The 19,960-nt window shown below is 52.1% G+C and overlaps 1 protein-coding gene across 2 annotated transcripts in view; it reads right to left on the bottom strand.

Moving 5' to 3' along the window:
• Positions 1-19,960, bottom strand: part of ACVR1B (activin A receptor type 1B) — a 36,405-nt gene that overhangs the window by 3,361 nt on the left and 13,084 nt on the right. For both annotated transcript variants that reach the window (NM_001195322.1, XM_013988268.2), the window contains exons 2-8: positions 15,348-15,587; positions 14,335-14,583; positions 11,312-11,542; positions 8,359-8,526; positions 7,210-7,366; positions 5,857-5,981; positions 2,179-2,309 (exon numbers count right to left, since the gene is read on the bottom strand). In NM_001195322.1, the coding sequence (NP_001182251.1) occupies positions 2,179-2,309; positions 5,857-5,981; positions 7,210-7,366; positions 8,359-8,526; positions 11,312-11,542; positions 14,335-14,583; positions 15,348-15,587 (1,301 nt within the window). The remainder of the gene's footprint in view (positions 1-2,178; positions 2,310-5,856; positions 5,982-7,209; positions 7,367-8,358; positions 8,527-11,311; positions 11,543-14,334; positions 14,584-15,347; positions 15,588-19,960) is intronic.

Below are 19,960 nucleotides of genomic sequence, written 5' to 3'. Positions count from 1 at the left end.
AATACCTGCAAAAGCCTGTGATCTGAAAATCATTTCTGGAAGGTTTGAGCGTCCATATTTACGACTGTTTACTAATTTTTTTTTTTTTTTTTTTTTTTGCTTCACCTGCAGCACGTGGAAGTTCCAGGCCCAGGTATCGAATCCACGCCACAGTAGCGACTCAAAGCCACAGCAGTGACAACACCAGATCCTTAACCCAGTGAACCATAGAGAAACTCTAAATGTTTCTTTAAAAGAAGTATATGAGAAGTTCCCGCTGTGGTGCAATGGGATTGGAGGCCTCTTGGGAGTGCTGGGACACAGGTTTGATTCCCTGGCCTGGTGCAGTGGGTTAAGGATCTGGCGTTGCCCCAGCTGTCAGCATAGGTTTTAGGTTGCAACTGTAGCCCAGATCTGATCCCTGGCCTGGGAACTCCATATGCCTCAGGCGGCCAAAAAAGGGAAAAAAAAAAAAAAAAAAAAAAAAAAAAAAAAAAAGAAAGAAAAAAAGAAGCAGCAGCAGCATATGAGGAGTTCTGATTATGGCTCAGCAGGTTAAGAACCTGACATAGTCTATGAGGATGCAGGTTCAGTTCCTGGCCTTGCTCAGTGGGTTAAGGATCCGGCGTTACTTCAAGCTGCATCGTAGGTCACAGATGCAGCTCTGATCCAGTGTTGCTGTGGCTGTGGCTGCAGCACAGGCCTCAGCTGCAGCTTTGATTCAGCCCCTTGCCTAGGAACTTCTATATGTCACATGTGCAGCCGTTAAAAACAAAAAAAGTATCATATGAACCAGGCACAGTGGGACGTTCCCAGGCCCACACACGCAGTGGCTGTGAGCCCGTGTTCACATGCAGAGACGGCCGGGGGAGCAGGAGGAGCCCCTGAAAGGCAGTCTCCTCAGAGGCATGATGGCCTCGAGGACACAGGCAACCACTGGGGGCAGCCAAGGTCACCTGTGGACCCCTCCTGGTTTCTGAGGGCTATGGAGTCAGCCGTCAGCGACCTCGGCTTCAGGCCAGTGTTTTCCAGATTCTTTTTAGAAGTGGGACCAGTTGTCCTAAGCAGAGTCCCAACGTACAAACCGAGCTGACTGTGGAGGGAGTGGGGCGGGGTAGCTAGAGACCAGCTCTTTCAGTTTCCCTTACCCTCTGAAGCAAATAAACCCTGAGGCTTCCAAGGAACATTTCGGAAACTGCTGCTCTATTGTGCAAAGAGAAGGCATCACTAACATGTGAGCTAAGTTAATTCCGTCTTCAACGCAGACCTGCCCTCTAGTGGTCACACGCCTCAAGCCTGGTCATGAGCGAAGAGGAGGCCCACGTGCACAAACCCTGTGCCCCCAAAGACTCCAGAACCCAAACTCCATGTTTATTAGGAAGTTAAATCAGGTATTTGTCTTCATTTCTATTACATCCACCGAATGCTGTCCCTTCCCACTTCGTCTGCCACTGTGCCCAGATACAAATTCTCCACATCGTCCTGGCTTTGAGTTTTTTTGTTTTATGGGCTTTTTGTTCGCTTGTTTGTTTTTGCTTTTTAGGGCTACACCTGCAACATATGGAAGTTCCCAGTCTAGGGGGTCAAGCGGGAGCTGCAGCTGTCGGCCTACGCCACAGACACAGCAAGGGAGGGTCCGAGCTGCATCTGTGACCTACACCACAGCTCATGGCAATGCCAGATACTTAACCCACTGAGGCGAGGCCAGAGATCAAACCCACATCCTCATGGATGCAGGCTGGACTCATTTCCACTGAGCCACAAGGGGAACTCCCAGCTTTGAGTTTTTAGAAAGGCCCCTTCCTCACTGAGGAACGCCCTTCTCACCGAGTCCCACCCTCATTCTACACCCCTTGTGGATGCCTCTTCTCAACTCCCCTGAGAGCTCGGCCCACCCCTGTGGCTCCAGAGCCATTTTTCCAGTTGGACAGGTCTAACGACTCCCACTCAAGTCTTTGTTTTGTCCCTATCTGTGTCCTGGGACCAAGCCTTTTTCTTCTTCCAGGTTGTTGATTCCAAAGAGGAGCTGGGAAAAGGGGCTGCGGCCCCTCGGGGCTTAGTGTGTAACATAACAGCGCGGAGTAACGTATAATAAACCACACGCTCAGGGGGAAGCCCTGGGGTTGGCGTCGGGAAACACTTTCCCAAAATAGAGAAATTAGGCAGATGGAAAAGGGGCAGGAGAGGGGACCCTCTTACCTCATAACTCTGCCACCAGTTGGGGATGTTGGGACGCAGCTTCTGGTCACATACGACCTTCCGCATCTCCTCGATGGAAGGATCAGAGGGCACTAGGTCATAATATGGCAGCTGATATTCTTCATGGACTCCTGGACATGGGAGAAAAGAAAATATCCACCAGCGTTATCAGAAGGAAGAGCTCACTCACCGGCCAGTGGCAACGCCCACATTGTGACCTGTAAAGACCAATTCCCACGAAGAGGACCTCGGGCTCCTTGGAGGGCTTGGTCACCTCCAGGTATGGGACAGGAGATACACACGGTTAGCCAGGAACATCTTTTTCCTACCAAAAAGCAAGGACGCTACCAAAGATACTGAGGTCACGTCAAAAGATACCCACTTGAAAAACTCCCAACTGGCCAAAGGTGAGAACATTTAAGCAACAGTAAGACTTATGACTTGACCCGAAATAAATATTTTAAATCCCCTGTTCATGATGACACTAAAAACAAACAAACAAATGAACCAAGACCCCCCCACCCCCCACAGTCGTCTCTGTAGGATGAAAGAGAATAAACTCATTATTTTGAAAAATGGTAAAGAAACAAAGAACCAAGTATTGTTCCTGCCTTTCCTACTCAAACTATACATCTTGGTAACCGAATAGACAATTTGGGAAAGTTTCTCCTTAAAGAAGAAATCTTAAAAAAAAAAAAGGAAAAAAAAGGAAAAGAGATGAACTTTGACAGAATCTGAATATTGGTATTTTTCAACCTCTAATGAATTTAGATTTGGACAATGATCAAAGATGGCTATTAATATCACAAAAAAAGAGAGAACCAGCATTATATGTGCCTTTTATTTTTTTATTTTTATTTATTTATTTATTTTTTTGTCTTTTTGCCATTTCTTGGGCCGCTCCCTCGGCATATGGAGTTCCCAGGCTAGGGGTCGAATCGGAGCTGCAGCCACCAGCCTACACCAGAGCCACAGCAACGCTGGATCCGAGCCGCGTCTGCAACCTACACCACAGCTCATGGCAACGCCGGATCCTTAACCCACTGAGCAAGGGCAGGGACCGAACCCGTAACCTCATGGTTCCTAGTCGGATTCGTTAACTACTGCGCCATGACGGGAACTCCCATGTGCGCCTTTTAACAGAAGGATTTGAGAGGGAAATGATTCTAGTCTTTTTTTTTTTTTGGCCACACTAACATCATAGGTGGAAAAAAGCAGCACACACAAGTTCCTGGACGAGGGATCAGATCTGTGCGATAGCAGTGACCTGAGCCACAGGTATGACAATGTCGAATCCCTAACCCACTGAGAACTCCTGATTCTAGTCTTTAAATGTAACTCGCATAGGAAATTCACAGAAACAGTCAAATATGTGAATTCTATGAAGAGGCAATCAGGAAAATCTAGATACAAAAACCTTACAGGACAAAAGATCTGGATTTTCTGATTTTAAAAACACAGAAGAAAAAAAAAAGAAAAACGGAGGGGCACTTGTAGATTAAAGAGACTTCAGAGGGCATCGATCAACTGCAGTGGCTGGGCGTTATTTGAACCCTGATTTTTTTTTTTTAGGGTCACACCTTCAGCTTGTGGAAGTTCCTGGGCTAGGGGTCGAATCAGAGCTGCAGCTTTCGGCCTACACCACAGCCAAAGGAAGGCAGGATCCAAGTCACATCTGCAACCTATGCCGAAGCTCATGGCAACGCTGGATCCTTAACTCATTGAGCGAGGCCAGGGATCTAACCCAAATCCTCACAGATACTAGTCAGGTTCTTAACCCACTGAGCCACAACAGGAACTCCTGAAACCTGATTTAACAAACTGCTACTTAAAAAAATTAGGAGACAATTGGGAAAAATCTCAATATTGGCTAATGATAAATGAAATTAAAAATTACTATCCATTTTTTAAACTGTGATAATCGTACTACATTTTTGAAATCCTTATCTCTACAGCTACAAACTGAAATATTTTCCATAATAAAAATTTTAAAGATCAAATGTAACTTTCTCATGCCTTTTTCCAGAAGAAATTCTACTGTCCCGGGCTGATGGGACAGAATTTTTTTTTGTCTTTTCTAGGGCCACACCCGAAGAACATGGAGGCTCCCAGGCCAGGGGTCCAACTGGAGCTGCAGCTGTCGGCCCACACCACAGCAACAGCAATGCAGGATCCGAGCTGTGTCCGCAACCCACACCACAGCCCACGGCAACGTTGGATCCCCAACCCACTGAGCGAGGCCAGGGCTCGAACCTGCAACCCCATGGTTCCTAGTCGAATTTGTCAACCACTGAGCCACAAGGGGAACTCTAAGGGACAGAGTTTTAAATAGAGTCTGACTTGGTAATTATCTGAGGAGCAGTAAATTTAAACTCTAGCCTTAGCTCACCAGAGTCTGAATCCTAGGTTACTAGCCGTGTGACCTTGGACAAATTACCTAATCTCTCTGTGACTCATTCTTTTCATCTGCAAAGTGATGGCAATAATAGTGCCCGCTGGGTCAGGCTGAAGTAAAGGCGAAATGAGCTTATGCTGAGCAAGTGGTGGACAAATGTCAGCGCTGTTATTACATACTTAGCCCCAATTTCTGGATAGTATAGGGAAAGGAAAAAAAAATTTTTGTCTTGGCCACATCCCTGGCAGGCAGACGCTCCCAGGCCGGGGACTGAACCTGCATCACAGCAGGAACAATGCTGAGCCCTTAACCACGAGGCCGCCAGAGCACTCTGAGAAAGAAAAATTTACCCGGTCCACAATTTAAAACCTGTGTGACCAGATTTACCTTGACTGTTTAATCTGCGTATCATGACCAAAAAGGGGTACAATTCCATGAATAATCCCTGGGTGCCTCCTCCATGCCTCGGATCTTACCAAACATGTCATGGGCGGAAAAAGGCAGTACTACAGGGAAGGGCTCTGCTGGAACACTCATCGTTCTAATCAATCAAATTCCATTTAATTCACTTCCACTGGCCTGCAATAGAAATGGCTGAGGGCAGGGGTCTAGTGGATCTCAGACTGGATCCCATGGCAGAATCCTTGGAAGTCACCGTTAACATTCTGATGCACTAAGCTGATGATAAAACTGTTTTCTGCTAAGTCTGCTACTACCTTTCACCGGGGTCTGACATGACGGAACAGTTGTAAATACCAAAGATGTAAGAAAAAAATTCCCGAAGAAAAAACTCACTGTGGGAAAATCCTATGCATGAGCAGTTTTCCTTCCACCACGTAAGACATCATCACTATTATTTTGTCAATGAAACCTTACGTTCCCCAGGGACATGGCTCAAGAGCCCGTGTGTCAGAAAACCCTGCCTCCTGTGTGAAGGCAGTCCTGCATGAGTCTTGTGCTATTCCTGCCCAAGGCTCTCCCAACCTCCACAGACCAATAAAGGCAATATGTCAAAAAAAAAAAAAAAAAAAAAAAAGGCCAGGTGAGCCTCTGAAACAGTTACCACAACATAAAACCCTATTCAATAAGCTGGTCCAAAGAGTAAACACGCCCTTGGTCCCGCAGCCCCAAGGTCCCCTCCCTCCTCTTTGTTGAGAGTCCTGAGTGTGACGGGCTCTGGCCCAGGCATCCGACGGGTTGTGAGAAGGAAGGTGGCAGTCAAACACCAGACCCCTCAGGTGGTCCTGGGAAGCAGGAGCAAGAGAAGGCAAGAGGAAAGGTACCTCCAGAGTTGCATCTTCGGGCAATCTCCCAATACACGAGCCCGAGGGCATAGATGTCCGCACACTTGAAGGAGTCGAAGTGCTTCATGTTGATGGTTTCATCAAGTACCTCGGGGGCCATGTATCTGCAACAGCAAAGGACACGTGATCATCACGGCTAATGACCACTTCTCTCCTGACTCAAAGTACCGATTCAATAGCCCCCTGAAGGTGGGAGAGCACCGCCCCAAGACTGATGGGGTCTTGTCACTGCAAACTCCCATGTTTTGGATTCGAATCCAAATACCTTGGCGTAGGTTTGGTGACACTAGGCTATTCTTATTTGTACCTCTTTTTTTTTTAAATGATTTTTATTTTTTCCATTGCAGCTGATTTACAGTGTTCTGTCAATTTCAGCAAAGTGACCCAGTCTCACACACACACACACACACACACACATATTCTTTTTCTCAGATCATCCTCCATCATGTCCCATCATCTACCTCTTTTTTTAACCATCAAGATTTATTTTAAGTGTGTTTCCATTTCCTGGAAAAGGTACGTGTATGTGGGTCACAGAGCAGGAACAGTACATATCTGGTTGCTACTGGGGTTGTGGGCTTTACTGAATGTAGCCAGTGATGCGTTGAGTGTTGAGCTTAAAATCTATCTGAACTTGTTATTTTATCTGTGTCGATAACTGAAAATTAATTCTAGGTGGTCATCAAAGGCCCCCTCAGTTAGTTCACTATTACTACTCGGGCCACTCCCCCCTCCCCCCTCCCCCCCCCACACACCTGGAAGTCTGGGTAGCTGCCTCAAAAGGAAGAGGAAAGAGCAGCAGCGCAATTTACTGACATTCTCTGAGACCTAGCAGAAATCAGACCTCCTCTTCCAGCCCATGGTAAGTTCTCTTTCCATCTTCTGAATGGAGCGGGAAGAAGGCCCATAACCCTTAAGGGAGGCCCTCATTTCCACCCTGGCAAACCTGCTCTCTAAACCCCAGCAAACACCCTCCCTGCCGCCTCGGGGGTCCTGCACAGGCCACCACTGCAACCCTTCCCCTGTCCCCTAGCCAAGCCTGGGGCCGCTGCCCCTTGCAAGTCTTGCTCCAGGTTCTCTTTCTCCACTGCATCCCCTGCCCAACTCGCCAACAGCTGTGGGCACACGGGTCTATGGAGCTGTGCTCCTGGCACTCGCATCTGCTCCATGCAACCCATGTGGCTTTCCAGGTGGAGGGGGCAGGTGTTCAACTCAACTGCCAGCTGTCTGAGAGCAAGAACCACACCCGCTCCTCCTGCGCTGATCGGCGAGGGTGCTCGTGGGCTACTGAGGACGAGAGCTGAGCAGGGGCGGCGGCCAGGGCCTTCCTACCGTTTGGTTCCCACCCTTTGGTTAGGGGCAATGTCAATGGTGTCAGTGACGGCATCGTGACGGACGGCCAGGCCCAGGTCTGCGATGGCGCACATGCCATTCTTCTTCACCAGGATGTTCTTTGACTTTAAGTCTCGATGAGCAATTCCAGGCTTCCCTGGCAGAAGGAAGAAAAAAAGGTGTGTGTGTGTGGCGGGAGGCGATCTTTAAAGAAAGGCAGTATAAGCAGTAAAAGCATAGCCTCTGCAGCCGGATGGTGTGGGTTCGAGTCCTAGCTTTGCCTCCCACTAACCCAGTAACCCTGGAAATGCAACTTAACCCATCAATACATTGAGCTTCTCATCCATAAAATGAGACCAAACACCAGTACTCACTTCACGGGCATGTTATGAAGAGTAAATGCACCAGTGCAGGTGAGTCGAGAGCTTGGCAGGGCAGGGCCCCTGGCCACCGTCACCACATCACACCACCCCTGCTCGCCTTCCGTGAACGGACACGCCCCGGGGAAGGACTGCTGAGGGTTTCCGGGAAAAGCTGCTGTGCTGGCCAGGCTCTCAGACCAAAGAGGCCACTATCACTGCAGAACTAGGGACGGGGTCAAGCTTTCACGGCTGGTCATCCGCCAGGGTGGGCGAGAGCTGCTGCTGGTCAACCAGGCACCAGGGAGCCATGTGCCACTGTGCCAAGAGTGCTCCCAAAGAGCTGCCTCTGTCAACAAGCAGGGACGCCCAAGGTCCTTCTCCTCCCGGAGGACCGTCCTAGGTTAGCAGAGCCCGGAGTCCAACCCACCAAGCGGTCCCGACAGTGAGCGTGTGGGCTCACGAGAGCGCTGCTCAGAGCGGCAGTCTGCCTGGCCTCCTCGGTCCCCTCCCTTCCCTGTGACCGGTGGGTGTCTGAGATGACCACACGGTCAATGCCAGCTCCCCGACCGACAACCACACCAGGCCCGGCCTGCGGGGACAACCACCGTGTCCGATGTGGAGGCCCGGAGAGAGATCTGAAGGCAGGGGCACCTTTTGTTCTCACTGGAGGGAACTTCTCACCCCTCTCGCTCGGGCTAGACCCCAGCTCCTGAGGCCCAAGTCCCGCTTCCGAGCAGAGAGGGGCTCTGGAGCTGGTGGGGGGACAGGCCTCGGCGGGGCCACTGACCTTGGGTGCCCACGATCTCCATGTGCAGGTGTGCCAACCCGCTCGCGGCAGACAAGGCCAACTTGATCATCCCCTCGATGGTCACCGTGTAGCGGTTAAGGTAGTCAAACAGGGAGCCGTGCTCGTGGTAGTCCGAGACGAGCCACAGCTGTGTCCACGTGCCGTTATCTGCAGAGAACCACAGAGGAGTTCCAGAACAGGCACGACGACCCACAAAAAGGTGCGATGCCAACTTGCTAGAGCCCTGAATTCCCGCACCTGGCTCCCATGCCTCCTGAGGCCCCACTCTGCTGTCTCATCCGCGGTCGCCTTGGGCTTTAGGCTCCAGGAAGGACAGGGGGATGGCCTTTCCTTCTCAGACCTGCTCCTTTACTTCTTGAAGGTGGCTGGAGGATGCTGAGCCACGCTTCTTTATCACACCAAGTTTGCAATGTGAGGCATTCCCAAGAGGGAGCACGGGCTTAGAGAAAGTGACAGAATCACCTGTTTCCTTTGCAACACTGCTTCTGATCCCGACAAGACCTGCTCAGCCACACCACGGCTGGCTGCATCCACCCCGGCCAGGGAGGAAGGCTTGGCGGGCCCTCCTCTGTGCTCCAGCACAGCCCCCCACCCCCCCAGCACCAGGCTCACTTGTGGCCTGGAAGTGCCTTGCTCCTTCCAGGCAGTGAGCTCTCCGTGGAGGAGGAAAGAGTCCTTTGTGCACTGCTGTGTTCCAGGCCGCACATGCACAAAGAGCACGCTTCCCAGTCCTCCAGAGGATCTCCGCCTCTTACCCTCAGAAGGCAACGGCGGGTGGCGAGCACACACCGCACATGCGGGGCAGGGCGGGGTGCAGGGTCGAGTGGGAAGGAGGGGCGGGAGGAAGGGAGGGAGAAGACAGAAACCCCACGGCTGGTAAGCTAATGAGCCCGTGCTGCTGTCCTTAAGAAGACCGGACACAGGACTGAGCTGTCGCAAATTCCAGGTCGGCCCGGTCCCAGGACACTCTACTGCATCTATCACGTTAAAAAGGTGACAACGAAAGGGGCCGATCTTCCTCCTCCCCTGGCCCTCCTGTGGGGTTCAATGGCCAGCGCCTGCTCCTACGAGCTGCCAGAATCAATACAGGGAGTGGCTCCTGGCAAAGCACCAAGTGAATTCTCTGATTACGCGAATGAAGGGTCCACTGAACACGCCCTTTCCGCTCGGCCTGCCTCTGACGTCTCGAGGACCCTGTCCATCAGTCAAAACAGAAGCCATCTCTTGATCTTTTAAAATATACGTAAGATTTAAATTCACCGTCAAAAGGTGAGGCTGTTTTGAAAACGAACAGCTTCCCCTTCCTCCCTGGTGTGAGTCTAAGACTGTTCAGCTTTGGGGCAGCTGAGGCCACTACAACCCCCCACAGCAATGCAAGGAATGAGCAGCCCGCTGTTGTTTTAGGAAGGAAAAACACACACTTAGCATCTTTCGTAGTCTTTGTCGACGTGGAATTCTAAAAATCGCTGGACCATGCAGCAAACTACGTCCTGACTGCCGGAGACACTCTTCTAAAATGGAAAGGGCATCTCCCCACGGCCCTTCTGGTTCAGGGGCATTACCCCCCACATGTGTTCAGCCCCCTCTTCCTGGGCGCTACAAGGGCGGGGACTGGGTCTGTTTCTTATGTGTGATGATCCCAGGACCAAACGGCAGGCCATGAGCATTACTGAATTAGTGAATGAAATTTCAATTACTACCCGCTACCTCAGGATAAAGTACAATTCTCTCAAAAAGGCCCCTTTTAGCAGTTCCCTTGAGGCTCAGTGGGTTAAGGATTAGGAGTTGTCACTGCTGTGGCTCTGGTTACAGCCGTGGTTTGGGTTCAATCCCTGGCCTGGGAACTTCTGCATGCTGCAGGTGCAGTCAGAAAAAAAAAGTGGGGGGGGGGCGCCTTTTTTAACCTGACTCTGCCACCTCTCTACCCATGTCTTTGGCTTGCTCATTCTAATCGACCTGCAGGTTCCCAAAGGTCCCTGGTCTCTGCACAAGTGTCTGGAGTGCTCTTCTCACCGGTTTTTCTTTCTGACCAACTCCTGCCATCTTCACCTCAATCAAGCTCAAGTGTGACCTCCATGGCTTCCATCTCACCCCCAATCTGTGCCCAGCAGAACAGTTGTTGTTTGATTACTTCCTACAATCAAGCGTTAGTTTACTGAACTCTGCCAGTCAGTGAGGTCCTTAAAAATGAGCTCACCAGAGAGACTCCAAAACGAAGCAAAATCAGCAGAGCGAGGGAGGAGGCACTAAGGAACCTCAGGTACAAGCCGACCAAAAGCTGAGCCTGGAGACCTCGGGGAGCCCTTGGTGGGAGGCAGGCATGGCCCCGCTGCGCCAGCTCCACGGCCATCATGGGGAAGACGCTGCGCTGTCACCGAGCACGGACCTCGTGCTTTACTCGGACTGTCCTCTCCTGGAGGGGGCTGAGGCCACACCTCTTCGTTCCAGTTATTTTCAAGGCAAATTTACCGGAGCCCCTGGAGGGACTACCCTGAGGGTGGGTGTGGGAGTCTCAGAGATGGGAAGGTGAACAGGTAGGATAAGAGTTTATCTTATTTATCGGCTTAGTAACTGCTCATTTACTTGCTTAATAACCTGGGTTTCTTTCTTTCTTTCTTTCTTTTTTTTTTTTTAATGGCCACACCCACAGCACATGGAAGTTCCCGGGCCAGGGACTGAATGTGAGCCACAGCTGTGACCTGAGCTGTTGCACAGACAATGCCGTAACTTAACTCCCTGTGCCACAGCGGGAACTCCAATAACCTGGGTTTCTGTATAAGGTTGTCACAGAAGAAGTCTGAAAACCATTGCCTTATCTGGGTTCTCCTTCTATGGATAATAACTCTGAAGGCAAAAAGAAGAGTGCAGTCGCCCCTCCAGCTGGGACCATCGCTGGCCTTGGGACGCTGTGTACCCAAACCCAGCCTGTTACCTTTGTTGTCGGCAGCAATGAAGCCAAGGATGTTTTCATGGCGCAGCATGACCGTCTGGTATATCTCTGCTTCCCGGAACCAAGACCGCTCTTCGCGAGAGGAGAATATTTTCACAGCCACGTCGCCACCTCTCCAGCGGCCACGCCACACTTCTCCAAAGCGGCCCTTGCCAATAATCTCCTGCAAAACGATGGTTCGGGCCACTGTGCGCTGAACAAAAAGGGGTAACCCTATGGACCAGAGAATGGAAAGAAAGATGAAACTGTGTGTCTGCTGAACTCCGCAACCCCCTCTCTCAGCGCCACTCTGGAAGAGCCCTCACCCCATTCTACACTTGGCCTCTGACCGTGGAGGGCTGCGGCGGCCCCTGCACCGTGTCTGGCTAATCCACAGAGGGCTAAGCCGGGCAGCACTGCGAGTAAGTGAACATGGAAGGGGAAATGCATGCAACTCGCTGTTCCTCTTCTAGGCAAGTTCTCCTGGTAGGGACCCAGTTGGTACGGCGGAGAGATCTGAATATAAATGTCGGACCGATTTAGCAACTCTCCAGCCAGCTTCTTGGGGGCCAATCCACCCAGGGCTGCTGTCTGTGGAAGAGGAACGTGGGGGATTGAATGAAGGCTGGGAGCCACCTCCTGGCCGTTCCAGTCACTGGCCACAAGAGGGCAGTGCTGCGCGGCCCATGGAAAAGCCCACCATGGTCAGGGCCTGCCCACCTCTCTCCAGACAGCTCCAAGCTCTGCTCCGGTGGGCACTCCAGATGCAGAACCGGGTGGGAACTACCCGTGCTTGTTCCAAGATTAACTTTACTGTCTTTAAAGGACTCGTTTGTTGCCTCATTTGACTCACGCAGTGTCTCCCTGGCCAGCCAATCACCCCACCATGACTGTGACCTGTCTCCTTCTCTCTGACCAAATGAACAAATGTGTTATTAACTCCGAAGTTGCTTGCTGTATGCCACCGTGCATGAGGCACTATGCTAAGGGTTTGCATAAGTTATTTCATTTCCTCACAACCACCTAAAGGGTAGGTATTGTTATCCTCCCCATTGTACGAAGGAAAAAAACTAAGGCGCCAGGGGGAGGGTTAAGTCATTCATTCACAGAAGCCATAAACGGCAGGGCGGGGAGTCAGGTCCAGGCCTGACTCCCAGCTTTACGATTTTCACCGCGGCAGCATACCACCCCGAGTGTTTCCCAGTGCGGCCCTCTCCTCCTCATGCCCTGGACGCCTGACCTAGTTCTGGTCTTTCGGTCTCTCTGCCTCCCATCCCATGGGCTCCCGCCCTGCCCTCCCTAGAGGGGGCTGGTAAATGAGTGAACCCCCCACCACACCACTGCCAGAACCGCTTCTGCACGAAGACACGGGCACTGATTTTCTCACACGGAGGCCTGGTAGATGCCTCCAGCTCCCCAGGTAAAGCAGGACCCCCAGGGCTTCCACCAGGGCAGCCTGCTCCTGCTCTGGCGTGGGCACAACACGCGGGCCTCTTGTCGCTCCCTAAACACTCGGTGAACGTTTTCATGTCTTTTGTCCTTTTGCCCAAGGGTTCTTCCTTGGTTTGGAATGTTCCCTGCCCTTTCTGCTCTCAAGACTTCTAACGAAGTCTTCGAGACCCCTTTCGCCACAACCTCCTCTGAGGCCCTTCCCCTCTCTGCCCGGCTCTTCTATCCAACGCTGGCTCTTTCTCTTCTCGCCTACCCTGTGTCGTCCAGAGGGCATTCACCACGCACTTGCTTGTGCAAACTAAAAGTCCCACAAGCGGCGAGGACTGATTTAAGTCCACAGAATGCAAACTCCCAACATCTTGGAAGCTCTGCATATTCTGAATTCAGAATGGACTAAACCACCCAGAGAGAAAAAGTCATGAATAGTTTTACTCCAAATGACCAGGTAACTGCCCTGGACCTCTCCTAGACTCAGCTAATCCTGATCTTAAAAAAGACTCTGAAAAACCCAAGCTACCCTCCTCCAGCAGCAGCAAATCAACTCACTGTGTCAGTCAGTTCTAACCACTGTCCTACCCTCTTTCAGCAAAGAACAAGCCATATATTTTCTCTCGTCCTAAAAATATGCAGCTTTTAAATATATCCATCATTTTGGCACCCTCTACTGCAGAGCTTAATAAAGGCAAAACCACGGAAATTCAGGAGATGTCAGGCCCCAAAGTATTCCTGCGCTCGAGGAGGGGTGTCTGGCCCTGACTGGTGGCGTAAGTTCCCTACAGAAGGGTGTCGTCATGTGGCGAGAAAACACACATAGACACACAACCCTCACAAGTCCCATCCTGCATGTTTCAGTTAGGAGGACAACAGCGACCTGGGCAGATGACGTTTCCTACGGGAACGGAATCTCACTGTCACAAAAATAATTGTTTATCTTCAAAAAAGACTCTTTAGCTAGCTGGGCTCTAACCTGAGACCGGAAGAACCCAGCCCCCTTCATCCAAAGGTCAAGTCTCAAGAGAGGGCCACCTAAGAAAGGCTCGCTTACCAAGAAGAAGCCCGGAAGCAGTGCTCTCGCCCTGCTGGAAGCCCCCGCTGCCTTTATTTTAACTGCCACCAAAACCCCTTGGGCAACCGGTACAAGTCAATGATTCACCCAGCCCGGCTCTCTCGGCTTTACTCGGTGTCCTTAAACTCCCCTTGCGGTTGCTCGCAGATCAATGATTAGCTGCCACCACCTCACAGGAACCCGGCACACTCCTGTTTCTCAAAAGGGGCCCTGAAGCTGAGCACTCCGCTGCTCAGGTGGAACCAGGCGCATTTCAATAGCTGTACGGCTCTAAGACCTGAAGAGCAGCAGGGACTCCAGAATGGAGAGGCTTGCACCTGACCTTTGGAATTCCAGAGAGTGAACGATTTTCCGTGAACCCACTCTCTTCTCTTATTCTGTGTCAGACTCCAAAAGTGGGGGAACTATGACACCAAAAGGCCAGCCTTCTTCTGGAAGGCTCCATCCTGCTGGCAGGCAGTGATGAAGGCTAACGACAGACACGAACGAGGCCTGAAGCCGCGTGTACCTGAGCCCGACCCCGACGTGGAGAGGTCGTAGACGAGGTCCTGGAGCGTCTTGTCCTTGGAGAGACACATCTCACACGAGGGGTCCTCCATGTCCAGCCTCTGGCGGTTGTGATAGACGCGCTGATGGTAGTTAATGACAAGGAAGACGATGATGATGATGAGAAACAGGAGGAACACTGGGCCGGCAATAATGCCCACCAGCTCCACGGGGCCCCACATGGAGGGGTGCTCAGGCTCCTTGAGGTGACCTGGGGCAGGTGAGAGAGGAGAGGGAAAGAAGAGAGTGAAAACGAGGGAACGCTGTGGCCTCCTCTACCCTGGATCCCCCCCATCTCCTCTCTGCGTTCACAGTGCCCTTGACCCTGCTGGTCGTACGGGGTGAGTCTGTCTGCCTGGGCACTCTCAGATGCTGGCCGCTCCCGTCAGGGCACCCTCTGCGGGTCAGGCCCACCACCCACTCTGCCCTTTCAGTGTTTCTCGGTGCCCTTCCGGCCTCCGCGCCCCAGGCCCCCGCCAGGTCCTGCTCCTCCACCTGCGTCTCACACCTGCTCCTCCATCTCCCAGTGACACCTCCTAAACGGCAGTGCCTGGTACTCCTCAGCCTTGGTCACTGCCCTTTGCAGCTCTAGTCCCCCTGCCAGTCTGCCGTCACCATCACGCCAGAAGCTCCCTTCACGTGACCGAGGGGCCGCCTCCTCCAGGATCGGCCCCAGACCCTCCCGCGGGGACCCCTGCCTGGCTTTCCCACGCCTCGCCTGCTGCCCGGGGCGGCTCGGCCACTGCCCAAGACGCAGCTTGCACTCCCGCGCCTCACTCGACAATCCGCCTCCCTCATCCTCGCATCTACAGACTGGACTGGGAGGAATCCCAGCCCGTGTCACCTCGGGGCGCATCCCAAGGGCACCTTTACCTATCATCAAACAGAGGGAAGGGGGTGGAATAGAGAAGGACGAAACGAGGGGGAGCCCTACCTCCATGGCGCGCCAATAGTCCAACAAGGGTGTCCACTCACCGCTGGGCACCCTCAGGTCGATCTTGTTGCAGAAGTCGGTGTAGCAGCAGTGCGTGTTGCGCAGGTCCTCGGAGCTCAGGCAGTAGAAGGGCTTCCCAGCGGGGACCAGCTCCACCTTGGGGATGCAGGTGCGCACATGGTGCTCCATCCCGTCCAGGTTGAAAATGGAAACCATGCAGGCCCCATCCGTCTCACACGTGTAGTTGGCCTGGAGGCAGCTGGTGCAGGCACAGAGCAGAGCTGCGGGAGAGTGGGGAGGGGACACTGACATCACCGCGAGCTCTCATCCCAGGTGCTCTCCCCGACTTAGACGACAACCTCCTAGCCGGCCGGAGGCTCCAAAGTGTGGCGCTTGGGAGTTCCCGTCCTGGTGCACGGGAAACGAATCCAACTAATATCCATGAGGATGTGGGCTCAATCCCTGCGCTCGCTCAGTGGGTTAAGGGTCCGGGGTTGCCGTGGCTGTGGTGTAGGCTGGCAGCTGTAGCTCGGATTTGACCCCAGCCTGGGAACCTTCATACGCTGCGGGTGCAGCCCTAAAAAAGCAAAACAAAAACAAAACAAAAAAGCAAAATGCAGCACTTTTAAGAGAGATGGTGCCAGAATGATGATATCATCAACGGGGGCCTACCCTTTCCACCTGTTTATTCAGCTCTCAACCAAGGCTTTCTGGGCGCCATCATTTTCCTCTTAGGGTTCTAGTTTATGTCTACGAGAAACAGAGAAACTGCCTTTTTATCTCTGCTTTGGACTTAGGCTTAATTTTTTTTTTTTTTTTTTTTTTTTTGGTCTTTTTAGGGCCGCACCCCTGGCATATGGAAGTTCCCAAGCCAGGGGTCGAATTGGAGCTGTAGTCATCAGCCTACGCCATAGCCACAGCTCACGACAGCACCAGAACCTTAATCCACTGGGCGAGCCCAGGGATCAAACCCGCGTTCTCATGGATACCAGTCAGGTTCATTACCGCTGAGCCACAATGGGAACTCCAAGACTTAGACTTAATTTTTTAAAAAGTGTTTTATGGGAGTTCCCAGTGTGGCTCAGTGGAAACGAATCTGACTAGTGTCCATCAGGACACAGGTTCGATCCCCGGCCTCGCTCAGTGGATTAAGGACCCAGCATTGCTGTGAGCTGTGCTGTAGGTTGCAACTCGGCTTGGATCCTGCATTGCTGTGGTTGTGGTGTAGGCCAGTGGCTACAGTTCCAAGGGGACCCCCAGGCTGGGAACCTCCATGTGCTGTGGGTGCGGCCCCTAAAATGGGGAAAAAATAACGTTTTGTGGCTAGGAAAGAGGCTTTCCTTTAGATGTAGACGTCTGAGGGTCAGAGGAAGGCACCTTCCCTTTGGAGACTGGAGGACCCCACCCCCCACACTCTATCCACCACCCAGGGTTCCCTAGAGCCATCATCAACCCCATCTCCTTTCTCTGCACCGGGAACGCCCACAGCTTCCTGAATGCAGTGTGAGTGCTCTTACACATGGTTTTGCTGCAATGCTTTTTTTCCTGGCTAATTCTTACAAGTTCTTTAAAATCTGGCTTCAACGTCACTTCCTTTGGAAGCTTCTCCCGACTAGTGCAACATCCTCCCCTCCCTTTAGTCCCCAGCAGGTGCCCTTCTCAAGAGGGGCACAAGGAGCGCCGGCCAAAGAAGAAAATACCAGTGCCCGCCTCCTAAAGTCATGGTGAGGATTAAATGAGTTAATGCAGAAAAAGTGCTCAATAAATGTCACTCAGCTCTGAACGGCCCCTGGACATCATTTTTTCTTCCCCCCGGGGGCCGCTACCGCCGCATATGGAGGTTCCCAGGCTAGGGGTCGAATTGGAGCTGTAGCCAGAGACACAGCAACGCCAGATCCAAGCCACCTCTTCGACCCACACCACAGCTCACAACAGCGCCAGATCCTTACCCCACTGAGCGAGGCCAGGGATCGAACCTGCATCCTCATGATTGCTGGTCAGATTCGTTAACCACTGAACCACGACAGGAACTTCCAGATATCACTTTCAAAAGTGTAATATACATATTTTTTCAAATCGGTAGTGCACTCAATCAGCTCTGGGACTAACGAGTATGACTGGGTGTGTTTATCCCTAAGTGTGCCCTGTTGACAGGAAATTACTGTAAATGAATTTGGTGCCTCTGAAAACCAGTTGGGCAGCCCTGGAATCTGCGATCCTTTATTTATCCGTCTAACAAGAATAGCACAGACAGCAGCAGTCAGTTCTCCCCAGCACTGTCTCCCAGAAGCCTAACCTAGCCCTGACCCCTTGGGATGGGCAGGGGGAGGCTCGAGCCCCTGGGACACTGAGGTTGGGACTCGCCCATCAGGGGTGCGGGTGGCAGGGCCCACCCGAGTCCCCCACTGGACACGAAGTGAATACTTTCTAGATAACAAGAGGGAACATATTCAAACTATGGCCCCCGGAGAAGAGGCATTTATGACCAGTCCTGTGAAAAACTAGCTTGTTGTAACTCACCCCTTTCGGCTGTAAACGGTCTATCTTTGTCTCTTCCTCCAAAACACTGGAGGGCATCTCTTGGCTTTTCAAATCCCCAAACTGATTCCCAGTATCTCAGGGTCCAAGCGCTCCTTCCCCAGGCTTTCTATAAATGACACGGTCCTTGCCAGCCCCAGCGGGGAAGCAAGGGAGGGCGGGCACGGACAGGTAAGCGGGCAGTGTGGATCTTCACGGCCTGGCCTGTGGGATTGTTTTTCGTGGCGTTTGATCAGAGCCCTTTCTTCTGGGAGAAATTCCAAAACACGCCGCTACCTGCTGAAGGGCTTGGGTCGTGTTATATTTTCAAGGCAGGAAGTTTAAAGCAGGCATCCTTTAGATGAGGACGCCAATCATAAAAGGAATTTTAAAAGTAAATTTAATCCTAAACTTCAATTCCGACCCTTTTAGATGCAAGAGAGACCACGGACCCTCCTGGTTCCCCCCCAGTCCCCTTGTTTGCCCCCTCCCGGATTCCTTTGCTGACTCTAATTTACCTCGGCGGCCCTCAGAACCCTCCACCCAGACCTCCGGGCGCACCGCACGCTGCCGTCCTGCCTGCGCATCCGAGAAGCCCATTCCTCTCCCGGAGTCGGTGGGGACATTCAGGCACGAAAGGGGTCCCCGCAATGCACGCACCCTGCCGTCCAGGGACAAGAACAGCCTGGGGCTATTTTGGGAAGCGAGGAGGGAAAGCGGCCGCCTCCCCAGCCTCCCGGAGGGCTATTCTGAGCACAGTGGGACTCGCGGGCCAGACCCGCGGCCGCCTCTGGAAAAGACGCTCCCTCCTGGGTCGGTCCGTCAGCAGCAGGCGAAGCAGAGCCTCTGCTTCCAGACGCTTACTCTCCTTTCCCCGGTTCACGGCCTCTTTCACAGTGATTCATTCCGGAGAACGAGCACACCCACACGTGGCTCATTATTTTTGGGAAGTACTTAAACAATCTTGGTGTAAGACAGGAAAGAACAAAAGTGGTGAAATCTATGCTAGACGGGACGAAGAACGGAACTGGGAGCAGGGCCATGTGGCTTTGTGATAAGGGGCTGGGCAAGTCCCTGAATCTCTCCAGGCCGGGGCCGCCCAACCAGAAAATACCATTTCTGTGACAGAGACGGCATGAAGATTAGCCCACAGCTGCTGAGGGCTGTGGGTCCTCCCAGAAAGCTGCTGCCTGCACACATCTGCGCACATCTACGCGCTGACGGAGTGAGCGAGGGGTCTGAAAACGAGGCGACTCTGAGATCCCTGTCACCGCGGCCCACACCCGCCAGGGGTTTCAGTTACCATCACCAGCGCCACGGCAGGGGATCCGGGCAGGCACAGGTCACGCAGACCCAAGGCTCAAATACCAGCTCTCGCATTAGTCACATGACCTTGAGCAAGTTAGTAAGCGCCCGGCACCCCAGTCTCCTAGTCGGGAAGGCGGGACTGTTATTCACTTCACAGGACTACGTGGGAATCACACGAAATAGTGTATTTTCAAAGTGCTTAGCAAATAGATGCTCAGTGAATTTTACTCCCTCCTCCCCGCGCAAAACTCAAGTAAACACATCCGTGAACAATGTGTCTCTTTAACCACTAACTAGGAAGCGCCAAGTTGCAGCATGACCGCAGCAAGGACCTGCCGTTTGGGTCTCAGCTCTGCCAGTAACTAGTTGCGTGGTTTGGGGCAAGTCACTTAACCTTCCTGAACCACATTTTCCTCACAGTTACCCAGAAAGGAGGGGCTCCAAAATCCTCCAGCTGGAATCTGAGGCTAGTTTGTTTTTAAATTCACACAATTTGGACCACTGATCCAACCCTGGGAAGTTCTGCTTTAATTTCATACACCTTCCCGTGAACTTTACAGACAGACCAGTCTTTGAAAAGATTTTTTATATTCGTTTCCATTATGGTTTAGCACAGGGTACTGACTATAGTTCCCTGTACTATACAGTAGGAGCTCGTGGCTTTATCCACCCTGCATGTAACATCTGCTAACCCCAACCTCCCCATCCCTCGCTCCTCCACCCCCTCTCCCCTTGGTGGCAACCACATGTCTCTTCTCTATGAAAGACAGACTAGTATTTAAATTGTCTTCTGTTAATATTCATTTTTCACTGAAACAAAGCAAGTGAT

This window comes from Sus scrofa, chromosome 5 (assembly GCF_000003025.6).
Source record: "Sus scrofa isolate TJ Tabasco breed Duroc chromosome 5, Sscrofa11.1, whole genome shotgun sequence".
Classification (NCBI taxonomy): domain Eukaryota; kingdom Metazoa; phylum Chordata; class Mammalia; order Artiodactyla; family Suidae; genus Sus; species Sus scrofa.
This window is presented reverse-complemented; position numbering and strand designations above follow the sequence as displayed.